This window comes from Sus scrofa, chromosome 6, assembly GCF_054392235.1.
Source record: "Sus scrofa isolate SSC_HxYL_T2T_F1_AM1 chromosome 6, Sscrofa_HxYL_maternal_Yorkshire_Landrace_v2.0, whole genome shotgun sequence".
NCBI lineage: Eukaryota > Metazoa > Chordata > Mammalia > Artiodactyla > Suidae > Sus > Sus scrofa.
The window spans coordinates 14,479,261-14,493,205 of NC_139388.1; the positions used below are offsets into that span (position 1 = coordinate 14,479,261).

The 13,945-nt window shown below is 54.7% G+C and overlaps 1 protein-coding gene across 2 annotated transcripts in view; it reads right to left on the reverse strand.

Annotated features, from left to right (window-relative positions):
• Positions 1 to 13,945, reverse strand: part of VAC14 (VAC14 component of PIKFYVE complex) — a 107,651-nt gene that overhangs the window by 62,256 nt on the left and 31,450 nt on the right. For both annotated transcript variants that reach the window (XM_021093808.2, XM_084959654.1), the window contains 2 exons: positions 7,469 to 7,613; positions 7,170 to 7,235 (listed from right to left, as the gene is read on the reverse strand). In XM_021093808.2, coding sequence (XP_020949467.1) covers positions 7,170 to 7,235; positions 7,469 to 7,613 — 211 coding nt within the window. The remainder of the gene's footprint in view (positions 1 to 7,169; positions 7,236 to 7,468; positions 7,614 to 13,945) is intronic.

The window sequence follows — 13,945 nt, forward strand, 5'->3', positions numbered from 1 at the left end:
CCTGGCAGTGTGACCTTGGGCAAGTTCTCTTCCTCACGCCTGCATTTTCTCTTATGTCAAACTGGGTATAATGAAAACCACTCCATGACCACCAGGCAGATTTGTCAAGACGACAGATGCAATGCACTCTCAGAGGAACTACCCCATAAACTGGTTTCCGCCCTCTCCCTCTCCCAGACACGTGGGGTCCCAAGGAAGTCGGCACTGGGAGTGCTGGACAGGCTGTCAATGACTCTCTAAGTTGCCCTCAAATAAAGGCCTCTAATTAAGGGGCAGCCCTCACTCCGGGGCAGACACTGAGGGATGGCCAATTTCTTTTCTTCCCTCCCTTCGTCCTTTCTTTTTTAATGGCCATACCTGCAGCATATGGAAGTTACCAGACTAGGGGCTGAATTGGAACTGCAGCTGAGGTCTACACTGCAGATCACAATGCTGGATACTTAACCCCGAGAGCTAGGCCAGCGATCAAACCCGCGCCCTCTGAGACAGCATCAGGTTCTTAACCTGCCGAGCCACAATGGGAACTCCAAGGGATGGCCCATTTCCAACAGAAGGCCCTCCCTCTCGGGGACAGGAGGGCACAACATGTCACCCTAGATCGTGAGTCAGAAGAGGAACCCATGGGGACGAGGGCCTCCCACCACTCTCATGGCACAGCTCTCGGGTTTGGGGCTTCCTCCCACACGGAAGGCCCTGCGGCCACCAACTAAATCCCTTTACAGCAGAGAGAGGAGTCTCTGGGCCCGGCTGACCAACCCACCAGAACAAAATGACCATGGCTCCTGGGGAGTGGAAAAGATGAAGGCAGGGTGGGCTGAGGGCTGGAGAGGGAAAGGGATACGATGGGAGAGCAGGGCTGCTGCTCCTCCGGAGAGAGGAAGCCAAAGGCAGCCTCAACCCAGTCTGCTCCGGGGAACTCAGGCCGCCAGTCGGGTGCTGGGCAGCGCCAACAGTCACAGCACCACCACGTAGCTATTCTGCTCATCTCCCAGACCAGCCTCGGCCGGTTTCTCTCTTGGGCTCAGCTTGGCCCCTTCGAGATCTCTCCTTTGAGAGATCTGAGAACCTCTTCCACTCCATGTCTCCTGGGCCCTGGTCCATGAAAACATATGAAATCCTCTCCCCCTCTCCCAAAGCCCCCCACCCTCAAACACAGTCTGTCTCTTCTCCAGCGACGCCCCTGCTGGTGAGGGGCCAAGCACCCTGACACAGAGTGGGGTGATGAGCTGAGTCCTGCACCAGAGAGAAGAGCTGATGAACCCCTGTGGGCTCCTGCCCATGGGTGTGGACACTTCTGAGACGTACAACGGGGTAGAGGACAGGGAAGGCAGTGGGCCACTCTGGACTGGGGTTCATTGCTGCTCCCAGTGGACTTTGAGCACCTGTGATAGGTGCCCCCAGATCACCCCCAACTGAGCCCGCTCTCCCCGTCTCCTAGCCATGGCTGCATGTCTCACTGACGGGACGGCCGGCCCACACTCTCCAGGCAGGTAATGGACTCCTGAGCTAGAAACGCTACCACTGTTGTGAATAACGCCTTCACAATCTTACCCTCCAAATTCCCTAGAATTTGATAACATAAGCCATACCCTCCCAAATGTGACTTCTCTTCAAAGTTACCATGAAACTGCGGGAGGGGAAAGAGGGGGGCTTCTTCTGCTCTTCTTCTGAGAACTTCTGCTCTAAAATGTTCCGGTACCCCAGCTCCGAGATGTTGAGAAGATTCTGGGGATGCTGCCTCTGGCAGGAATGCACTGCTGGATCTCAGTGAAATCAGCACGAGGCTGTGGTGGTGAGAGGCCCCAGCACTGATCCTCTGCCAGTGATGCCCTATCTCTTCCCCTCCCTGGACCCGGTGCAGCCGGCTGGGTGATGCTGCAACAGAGCCTACTGATAATGGGGCCTCGCTCTATCTCAGGATGCTGGGGGGCTGAAAGAGGGGAGAAAGCACAGGGCTAGGGGACCAGTCCTGATGCCCACAATTTTCCTCTTGGTTTTTCTATGACCTGGAGAAGGATGATCAGCACCAAACAGACCTGCTCCCCCAGCCACCTGCACAGGGCCTGTGTGGTTCTAAAGACAGGCAAGGAAACAGGACAGAGACCTGTCTCTGTTTCGACTTTTGCTGCTGAAGCCGAGGAAGGAAGGGCGTAGTGCGAACACGGAGCCCATCTTCCTGATCTCAGTGTGTGTCTCTGCCGTTTTTACAGACGTCATAACCAGCATCAGAGCAGCAACGTTAACCATGTGTTTATGTGCGCTGTGTCCTGTGCTGAACGGTTGACATTTACGATTTCATTTAGTCCTCGACAGCCTGGGAGGGCAGTTCCACTATTACGTTCAGTTTTCAGATAAGGAAATGGGGGCTCAGAGAGGGTATGTCAGTTGATCAAAGTCAACCAACTATTACGTGGCAGAACCAGGACTGGACTCCTGGACCGCCTGGCCATCAGGCTGCACTGGCACTCAGTAAAAATATTACCAGAAAGGGATGCCCCTCAAAGTCACAACAAAGTTTGAAATACCGCAAGTAAATTTCATAGTGAGTAAGATCTACCAAAAAAGACCCAAAGGCTTTACAAGATGACTTAAAAGGGGACCAGCCTTGCTCTTGGGCAGGAGAGTTCAACTTCCCCTAAAGAACTTGGGCAATGGACAGGCTCTTACAAAGGGCCAGGAGCAGGTTGGGAGCGTTACGCTGGCCCTTTAAATGGTCTCTGAGGCACGTGCAGACATCACCGCCTGCCCTCTGCTCAGGTTCCAGCTCAGGTCTGGCGGCGGCGGGCTGCTTGGGATGTGGCCTGCCCTTGGAGGGGCCCCAGACACCCTTCCAGGTCTCTTGTGAGATGAAGACTTTTTTTTATTCTACGCATTTGTTTGTTTGCATTTTTAGGGAAGTTTTAGGTGCACAGCAATACGAAGCAGATTCATATTCCCCACATACGGATTCCCCACAAACCACCTGCCTCTGCAGGTGCCCCCCGCCTTCCTCAGTGCAGTGGTGCGTCTGTTACAATCGATGAACCTATGCTGACACGTCATTTTCCCCAAAGTCCAGAGCTGACGTGAGGGTTCACTCTGGGTGTCGTACGTTCTGTCGGTTCAGACACATGTGTAATGACACAAACCCACCTTACTCCCTGAGGGTTTTAAATGCGGGCTGGGAGGCACGTGGGCTTGAGAGTGGGATGGGGGTGAGGAACACCCAGGCCCCTCCCACGTCAGCCACGCCACCAGGAACATGGAGAGGGCCCGTCCCCAGCGGCTCAGGGACAGAGCTCACCCAGGTAGCTGGCATCTTCCAGGCAGGGGAGGCAGCAGCCCCACCTCCTACCAGGTCCAGCAGGAAGCTCTGCATACGTGCCCTGCATTCCATGCTGTTGAATCGGGGCGGCATTTTCACTTAAAAACAAGTAATTAGGGAGTTCCCGTCGTGGCGCAGTGGTTAACGAATCCGACTAGGAACCACGAGGTTGCGGGTTTGGTCCCTGCCCTTGCTCAGTGGGTTAACGATCCGGCGTTGCCGTGAGCTGTGGTGTAGGTTGCAGACGCGGCTCGGATCCCGCATTGCTGTGGCTCTGGCCTGGGCCAGTGGCTACAGCTCCAATTGGAGTTCCTAGCCTGGGAACTTCCATATGCCGTGGGAGCGGCTCAAGAAATAGCAAAAAGACAAAAAAACAAAAAACAAAAAACAAAAAAAACCCAAAAACCAAGTAATTAGGTCTCTAGCTAATGGGAGGAGTTCTACTCTGGTGCCAAGAATATTAATTTGACACCTGCAAATTCTTTCAGACAAAAGGGGTGTTCTGATAAAGTCTTAAATGAGCAGGCGGTACTGAAGAAATAGCCACTTATCCTGAATAAGGAAAAGCACAGACAAGTGAGGATGCTAGAGGGGTGTGGGCTATCAAGCTGTCATGGGGGTGGGGGTGGGGGGACTGAGAAACAATGCACACAAGACACCCCAGTGAGGCCATGGGCCAACGGGACTGTGGAACATGGTGCAGGGAGCAGAACTCGGTCTCTGAGGTGCTGCCCCTCCCCATGCCCAGTTCTTACATCATTAACACCTGGGTACATTCTGTCCCCTGAGGCCACTGGCTCTCACTGAGTGATGAGCACATGGGTTTATCACAATCATACTGGAGAGAAAAACATGCATGACACAGATGATAAATGGAATGTCCCCAATATATAAAGAGTTCCTGTAAATCAATAAGAAAAGTGGACAAAGGGTTGGGGAGCTGAGGAATAGCTTTTATAGAACAGATACACTCCTCCCCACAGAAGATTGAGAACTCTCCTCAAGAACTTGTGGAGCAAAAGAAGAAGGCCAGAAAGCTACAGCTGCTGGCCTACACCACAGCCATACCAATGCCAGATTTAAGCTGCGTCTGTGACCTATACCACAACTCACGGCAATGCTGGATCCTTAAGCCACTGAGCAGGGCAAGGGATCAAACTCGTGTCCTCATGGATACTAGCTGGGCTCATAACCTGCTGAGCCATAAGATGAACCACAGCCCCACCCAGACGTTTAATTGTACTCTCATTAGGTTCAAGGCTGTCATTAATTATAAATGAAAACAACTGACACTTGGAAAGACACTTGGCAGTGTGTATATTACACTCACTAGGAAATTTCTGGCCATGCCTCATCATCAGGACCATCTGACTCCGGATTAAAAAAAAAGAAAAAAGGCCAGAAATAGGAATGACAGCACAACCAAACACAAACTCTGGGTTATGATTTGGGTGGCTGGGACCACACCTGGTGACACAGGCATGGAGGTTAAGTGATTAAGAGGATGGGCTTTGGAGTCAAACAGATCTGGTTTGAGTTTGGCCCCACCATTCCCAGCTGTGTGTAAGTTGCTTCGCCTCCTTCGGTCTTGCTTTCTGACTTCAAAACAGAAACAATACGGGCACTTCCCCCATGGAATTGTTGAGGGCTCCCTAGATACTGCAGGTGAGGGGTCTAAGCACAGTTCCCGGCCCTGGAACATTTCACACAAGGGCGGCTGTTAGCAGAGGGATGGCCTGTGCCTCGAGGGCCCCAAGCTGAATGTAAGACCCTACACACAGTGGGCCATGGTGACATTCTGACAGTGAAGGGGGCCTTACCCCACCCATCTGGCTGTGGGCTCATTTGAAACCCAGCTCCTGAACCCCAGGGAGCTCCAAGCTGAGATCAGGGCTGAGTCTGGAAACATTGGGAAAATTCAACAGGGAGCACTTTCTAGATATTCCCAAAAGGAAGCATACTCCAGGAGAAGACGGACTTTATCTCATTCATGGCTGTATTTCCACTGCCAAGTACACAACATACCCTCAAGGTCACCAGATGGGGCAGGGGCCACTTAGGAACGGGACTCTGATGAAGAACCAGGATGTGGCAGAATCACGCCCCACCACTGATACCGAGGTCCCCAACACCTTCCCTAGAGACAGGGGAGAGCAAGGACTCTTCGCCCCCGTCAACAGCAGCGCCACCTGCCCCGCCCACCTCCAGCAACTGTCCCCAAGAGCAGCTGCCATCCTTGCCCCACCAGAGGCCCAGACCATGTGCCCCAACGCCCGACAACATTTGGCACTTCAGCAAATCGAGTTTCCACAGCCGCAACCCGAACAGAGCTGTTTAATGGACTGCATCTCCTCTGGCTCCCTTTAAATGCACACGCACACAAAAACCAATCGCGAGCAAAGAAGGCTGGATGGGATTAAACAACTCAATTTAGAGGATTGAAAACTCAGCTGCTTCCACTGAAGTCCGAGGGAAGGGACCAATCAGCAGAGTCCTTCCCTTCCTTTTTGTATTGAAATGAGGGCCCTGACCATGCAGTGAGTCACTCCTAACTCAGGCAGAACTGGGCCAAGTCCACCTGGGCCTCCCGCTGCAGCAGTGGGGTGGGGGGGTGAAGAGCAAGAGGGGGTGGCGTGTGTGCCCGCGCGTGTGCGCAGTGGGCAGGCAGGAGGGGACACGGGCAGATTCCCAAGCGATCTGGTTTGTGTTTCTCTGGACACGAGAGGACCTAGAGGCCTGTCTGCATTTTTTTTTTTTTTTTTTTTCCAGCTCAGGTTCAGGCTGCACAACAGCTGCCCTGGGCCCCACACAAGCCTGGTACCAGCCCAGCAAAGACCAAGGTGCCTCCTGCCATTAGAAGTCGTAAGCCACGTCCCTTTCCCTTTTTCCCCAACAGCCCCAGCCCTTGTCCACCCAAGTTCCCAACGGGCAGTCAGGAGGCTTGCAAGTGTCGGTGCCTGCGGCCTCATGGAGCCCACAGCTGGCCGGAGCCCGGAAGAGGGAAGGGGAGGGGTGAGTCAAGGTGCTGCCAGCATCCAACACGCAGCCTGGAGCTGGCACGGGTGGCAGGATGCTATCCTGGCAAATGGCCAGGCCCAGCCTCAAATCCCGCCCCCTGCTGGGAGGCAGGGGAGTTCTGAAAACAAAATCTACGGAACAGGGTGGGGAAAGGTGTGCAGCTGGAGGAGCCCCTCCCCCTGCCACGGCAGTCGCGCCCCCCTCCGCTTCTCCAGGGCCTCCCCACTCCGGGTTACCCCTGCTGCCTGGGATGGGGCCACCGTTTTGCTCTTGGTGACCCCAACGAAGCAAAGCTTCAGGATCCAATTTCAAACTAGAGGTCAAGATGGAACCCAGCTGCAATGAATCCCAACTAACGCTCCCTGAGTGCTTGGCATCTACCTGGCAGGGCACTTGGCATTTCTGGTGGGTCGTTTCATTCTCACAACCCCATGCACTGTTACTGGCCCACTGGACAGAGAAGGCAACTGAGGTGAGGGGTATGGAAGTGACCTGTCCATGTCTGGGCAGCCAGGCGGGCCAGCTGTGGCCCTTGGGCTCCCTAACCCCCACTCTCCACGGCCTTCCAGGGACAAGGAGCTCCCGGCCCGACTGCTTTCCTCGCTGATGCCCGGACCCAGTGAGCGCTTCAGAAAAGGCCCACAAAGGAAGAGCCAAGGGCAGTGAACACAGCTCTTCCTCGAATGGATGGATCTCACCAGGGGTGAGGACCAGGGCGACCGTGGGGGTGGTGATTTAAGAGAACGACAACAATGAAACAAGCACCTCCCAGCTGCACCACCCCATCAGTCAGCCACGCGGGGAGGCTGGCAGCCGGGGCACAGAGGAAGGTGCGCCGGGGACCTACCTCGTCGGATTCATCCGATAACGTCTGGAGTAGGATGGGGAAGAGGCTGTCCGTGTGCCGGAACATCTGGAGAGCAGAGAAGCAGGGCCCGCGTGAGCTCCCCTTCGGTCCGGGATGCGCTTCCCATGTAGGGACCACCTCCCCATTCCCACCCACCCGCGGGCATCTGCGACTCCTCTGCCTTGTCAAGGTTCCTCCAGGTCCACAATGACCGAAAACCCTCCAGAGCAGGGACAGGCCCTGGAAAACCACCCGGAAGAAGCCCCCTGGCCTGGAGGGCCGAGGGTCTGGGGGCTCACCTTCCGGGGGGTCTTGATGTAGAGGTGGTAGAGCCACTTGAGGACGGCGATCCTGGTCATCATGCCGATGGCCATGTCGCTGAGGTGGCAGTTCAGCACCTGCACAATCCCGTCGAGGTGGAGGGTGACCGGGGCCCGTTCGGTGCTGTGGGCGAGACCACGAAGGAGCCAGGGTGAAGCCCCGTTGGGCCCCCTCCCTGGGAGCTGCAGTGGGACCCCGGCCCCGCACACTCAGAACCCCACGCTCTGGCCACTGGCCTGGGACGCGGCGGATGGCACACACCGCGCAGGGCGCTTGGAGGGCATCTCTCCCTCCGCTCCCCTCCTTCCCCTCCAAGGTAGGAGCTAGGACAGCCATGGTCCGGGAGGAGGGCCAGTTTGGGCACTGTCCCATTCCCCTTTCCTCTTCCTGGAAAGCAGCTTGTACCAGAGAAAACTCTGTGATGTCACAGCCGGGCCCCAGCAGACGCCACAGCTGCAAGGCTGTGCAGCCTCCTCAGGGCATTATGTCCGGACCCTTCATTGATAAAACAAAACCTCCAGATCCAGCGTCCAGGGGGTCGCCCTGGTTAGGCCCCTTAAACCCCACAGGTCCTTGACCAGACCCCCAAAGAAGCTTCTCCAGTGGGGACAGGGATCGTGGCTTTTCACCCTGTCTCATTTCAGGACACTCAGCAGTGTCTGGCCTGGTTGAGAGACCTTGAGAGTTGCCTCTGTGACATTCTGGTGCGAGTTGGGAAAGGGTGACACAGCTTTAGCCTACAAAAACCGAGCTTGTGCAGGCTGCCTTTGCTCCATTGAGGCACAGGTGCCCCGGTTCCCTGACCCGAGGCCTTGTCCGTCTCTAGGCAGAGAAAAGTCCTGCCGAGCAGCCCCGAGAAAGGCGGGTGCTGCTGGGACACTGACACGGAGCCCCTCGCCCAAAGCACGGCACCCTGGCAGAGGCTGGGGTTGTCAGGGATGGGGACAGCAAGGACAGGGAGCCTTGGGATGGATGTCAGGGAGGGGCTCCCCCGCCCCCAAGTACACTCTCTTGCCTGCCTCTACAAAACGGTCTTTCGTGGTATTTCCAGGCTACTCAATTATTCATTTGCATCAGCAACTCGATGCCTCTGCTTTCCTCATTCGCCTGCGGCCTCTCTGAAGCTCATTTGATGTGAATTCCTAAAGGGCACGATTCTGAGCTCTGTTAACTGTTACTTAACGTGGTTTGATGACGCCCCACGGTGCTTGTTTTGGGGTACAAGTGGGCACTTCTATCCTCTGGTGGCCAAAGGGGCTGGGCGTGCGAGTGTGCCGCCCGGCTGCCCTGAGCCTCTGGCTGGGGTGAGATTTCCCTGAGAGCCATATGGCTGGAAGTTCAGGGGTCTTCTGAGGACAGCCAAGCATATGGGTTCTTTGGTGGCTTCAGAAAGATGGGGAGGAGTTCCCGCTGTGGCACAGTGGGTTAAGACTCTGACTGCAGTGGCTTGGAAGAGGCGCAGGTTTGATCCCTGGTCATGCCCAGTGGGTTAAAGGATCCAGAGTGGCTACAGCTGTGGCTCAAATTCAATTCCTGGCCAGGGAACTTCCATATGCTGTGGGTGCATCCATTAAAAAAAAAAAAAAAAAAAAAAAAGACGACAACAGATGAGGAAATTCACGCAAAGACAGACAGGTCCAGGGTGGCAACCATGGCTCCCAGACAACCTCTTAATTTCTCTCTCTCATATTCACTGTCCAAAAGAAATACAATGTGAGCCACATGTGGAATTTTTTTTTTTTTTTTGGCCCTGCCTGTAGCATATGGAAATTCCTGGGCCAGTGTTCAAACCCGCACCACAGCAGTGACCCAAGCCACGGCAGTGACAATGCGGATCTTTAACCTGCCAGGCCACCAGGGAACTCCCCACATGTGGAATTTTAATGTTTTCTGGTTTTATATTGAAAAGTAGGTGAAATTAATTTTAATGATATATTTAAATTAACCCAATATATCCAATATATCATTTCAACATATAATAAACACAAAAATCATATATTGATCAGTAACAAGATACCATATATACATATTTTTTCTTTTTAGGGCCACAGGTGTGGCATATGGAACTTCCATATGCCGGCCTGAGTCACAGCAACACAGCACCAGATCCTACACCAACACAGCCTACACCACAGCTCACAGCAGCACCAGATCCTTAACCCTGAGTGAGGCCAGGGATGGAACCTGCGTCCTCATGGATACTAGTCTGATTTGATACCGCTGAGCCACGACAGGAAATCCATATTCTTTTTGTGCGGCTCTGAAACCCAACAAGTATTTCCCGCCTACAGCACACCTCAGCTTAGACTGGCCATGGCACACACTCAGCAGCCAGCCATATGTTGCAGTGGCTCCCACCACGGACAGCACAGCTCTCAGCCTGACCCAGGGCTTCCTAAGCATTTTCTTTCCTTCTCTGATGATTTCCTAGACTCTCCCTCTCCCTCCACTGAGAGCTGAGATTTACTGTCTAATCGCCAAGTCCTTCTTTTCCCCATCCCGCTGGTCTCCTACCAGGCTCCTTCTGGCGTGTTCTGTAAGCTCTTCTCCCTGGGCGGGCAGGAGCCCATCGCTAGAGATGCTCTAGATGCCCACCTGCAGCCCAGGGCCTTCGCAAAGCGAGCTTGGAAAGCGGTGGGGGATGAACAGAAGCCCCTCCTCTGCCTATTCCTTCCTGAGCCTGTGAGCCCGAGGTCTCCAGCGAGTCCCTTCCCTCAGCAGGAGCTGGCACAGGGGGGCCAGGGCGCCGCGAGTGCCCCGTGTCTGGCGGATCACTGCCACATTCTCAGCTGAGACAGCCCCCAGGAGGGAGGCCTTGTTTTGACTCACCTGGGGGACTCAGGGCTGCCCTGAACTAGCATGGCTCGTCCTGAGCTGCGGAGGGTGGGGTGGGGGTGGGAGGCAGTGGCAAGGCCGGCTCCCCCGTCCACCTGCAGTTCAGGCCCAGAGGGGTGCATGAACCTTGGGGGTCGGGGAGACATACTGACACAGCTCTGAAAACGAGGACAGTAACTCGTGCGTTTGGGACAGATGCTCTGTGCCAGGCGCCGTGCTGAGCTCTGTACCCGCACAGCCGCGTTTACTTCCCTCAAGGGCCCTATGCCAGCAGCAGTGCTATTCCCATCCTGGGGACGAGGGAATCAGAGCACAGAGACACGGAGTAACCTCTCCACATCACACAGCCGGTAAGTGGTGGGGCCAGCTTGAATGTGAGCAGTCTGAGTCCAGAGTGGCCTCTCCCACAGCATGGCACCACGCTCAGGAGAGTAAAGGCTGCCTCATTTTCGACTGTCCTCCGGCAGGAGCCCCTGTGTAAACCGGCCACTCTCCGGCCGGGTCAGACCTGTAAGCCCCATGAGTTGGAGGAAGACAGAGGTTGTGACGCAAGCCTCTAAATGTATAAAGTCTCCACGGGGGTTGAGAGAGGACACTGGGATCTCTGTGGGGGGGGCACCCCAAGTCCAAGTGCCACAAATGGGTCCCCAAGATGCCACGCTAGCCAGTCCCTTGGCCAGTAGGGCTCCCTAACTCACTATGGTCCTAAGATATCTCTACTGAGGGCAGAAATCAAGGGCCAGCATGGCGCCTCCCTGAAGTGGCACTCTGTCGGGGCCAATTCACGGAGCCAGGTGTGAAGCGGTGGCACCATGTATTAGCAGCTCCCGCTTCCCCACGGCAGACCTCCCCAGGCACAGGCACCTCTGACTGCTGGAGAAGCAGGCATCAGTTTCAGTGGCCAAGAACTTCATGGCTGAAAGGGGCCCCTGGGTTCACATAACCCATCCCTGGATGCACAGAGGAGACAGCACGGGACCTGTTCGAGGCCATGTGGCATGGAGAACTCGGTCCCTCAGCTGCAGAGACTCTCCTGGGCTCTCACTTCCCGTGGCTGGATGGAGCTGAAGGCCGTGGGAAGCAGGCACATGCCAGGGAACCGGGGAGACTGACCTCGGTGCCTGGGAAAGGGAGGCTCCATGATCCCGCCCGCCTCCAAGGGGGCAGCTCATGGCTGCTTTGCCAGTGGGGCTGGCTGCCCGTGCTGGGCTGCGCACATGCTCTGTGGGAAGCCAGGCTCTGGAACCCGGGCCCTTTCTAGAGCAGGTACACTGTACCGTGTGCTCAGCTCCCGGGCTGCTACTTCGGAGCCTGAGCTGTGTGCTCTCAGCCCTGGCTTACCTTCCCCAGAGAGAACAGGACAGGGCTCACTTACGGTTTAAAACACACTTCGGCGCCACTTCCAAAACGTCTAGACTAGCCACTCTTGGGGCTCCGGAGTTATTTCAAGGTGTCTACAAAAGCCCATTCCTACAAAGCATTTTCTCATAAAGCATCTCGTAATGAACATCCTACAATATTCAAATGCATGGTGCTACTGTGGCTATTACAATATTGACCTAAGGAATAAGGCTTCTGATACTACTAATACAGCATGAAAAACCCTAGCACTTTTCTCTGGGAGGCAGCACTTTCCTTCTGGAATGATAACCCTTTTTGATATTCATATGCTACAGTTCTTGCCAAATGAAAGCAAAGGTAAATCTTAAAAAGGAACTGTTTCTGAAAAAAAAATTCAAAGTTGTTCTTTATAAAAGATCTTTACATCTTTTTTTTGTTTGTTTGTTTTCCAATCAGCACCTGCTATAGGTTGGAAGCACTGATTTCTAGATCCTACTGATTGTCTTATGCAGCCAGCTGTGCCAGGAGACCTGTGCTGAATGTCCCCAGTGAGGCTGGTTCATGGCAAGGCTCGGAGCATCACAGTAGAAGCCTGTGCCCACAGCAACACCCATCTGAGCTCCCGTGTCAGGTCATGGGCCATCATGCCAAAGCTTCTATAACTCTCCAACTGTGACTAATGAAGTTCAAACGTGTGGGTCTGGGAATGAGACAGACTTAGACTGGATCTAAGTTGGTCACTAGTTAGCTGCGCGACTTTGGAGAAAAAATTAACCTCTCTGGGCCCATGTCCTTATTTCTAAAATGGGGACGATAACAGGGTCTTGTAATAATAGTGGTAACTAGGAGTTCCCATCGTGGCTCAGTGGTTAACGAATCCAACTAGGAACCATGAGGTTGTGGGTTCAATTCCTGACCTTGCTCAGTGGGTTAAGGATCCAGCATTGCAGTGAGCTGTGGTGTAGGTCGCAGAAGCGGCTTGGATCACGCATTGCTGTGACTGTGGTGTAGGCCGGCAGTTACAGTTCCGATTAGACCCCTAGCCTGGGAACCTCCATATGCTGTGGGTATGGCCCTAAAAAGACAAAAGACAAAAAAAAAAAAAAAAAAAAAAAAAAGGTAACTACATTGTGTAAAGTGCTTTCTGTGGCCAGGTGCTGTTCTGTGCTCTTGATACACCTGAACTCATTTAGGCTCCATACCCTATGGGGTGGGGACCAACCAGACACCCAGTTTACAGATGAGGAAACTGAGGCAGGAGAGGTGAAGCTGCTTGACCTGGGCCACGCCACCAGGATGGTGAGGTCAGGATGTGCGCGCAGGCAGTGAGATTTTACCATCGACGATTCACAGCGATGAGGGCACATAAGCCACCCCAGACAGACAGACAGACAGACAGGGACAGGGAGAGAGGGAAGGGGAAAGGACAGAGAGAGGGGTCGGGACCATTCGTCCTTAACCTTTTTCTCCAGCTGTGAGCACACTCCCTCCCTCCTTCTTCTCCCCGCTTCCCAGGGGGTCCAGTGGCTAAGTCCGCCTGCCGTGCATTTCCTGTGCCCCAGGGACGTGGAGGAACCGGGTGCCACCCCCCCCCAGCTCTTCCCCACTACAGTGACCTTGTCACTCCCGCCCTCCCCTGTGGCAACTGTTCACCTGGGGCCACGTGCCGCCCTCCCAGCGTCCTGGGTCAGAGGGGAGATGTGGGAGGGAGAGGAGGCTGACGCTCTTGGCTTAAGTCGGGTATTCTCCCTGTGTTTAGGTCCAAAGGAGGATTGAAAGATTGAAAAAAAAAAATCTGGGGTGTTCCCTTGTGGCGCAGTGGGTTAAACATCTGGCCTTATCACTGCAGCAGCTTGGGTGGCTGCTGTGGCATGGGTTTGAGCCCTGGCCCAAGAACTTCCCCATACTAAGGGTGTGGCCAAAAAAAAAAAAGAAAGAGGGGCAAGGATGAAGTTTTGAGGAGATCCCTGGACACTTGAAGGTATATTCAGAGTTTCGTGCATAAGGAAAAGGGCCCAGAACTATCATCAGATTCTCAAGGGGCCACTGACCACCCAGAGGCTCAGGAGTGTCAGCCTCCTGGCAGCTTTCTGCCAGGCAGGGCTGCTTCTCTGTCCTGAGAGAGTCCCCAGTCATGCTACTGCCGGTGGCTGGCCTGCGCTGAGGGAAACTGGCACCTGCGGGTGCCAGGGTGGGTTAGGTTTCTTGGTGACCCCGGAAGAGGCCATCTCGGCCAAGCTCAGTCCCCCTCTGGCAGCGCCAACTGGCGGAAGCCGCAC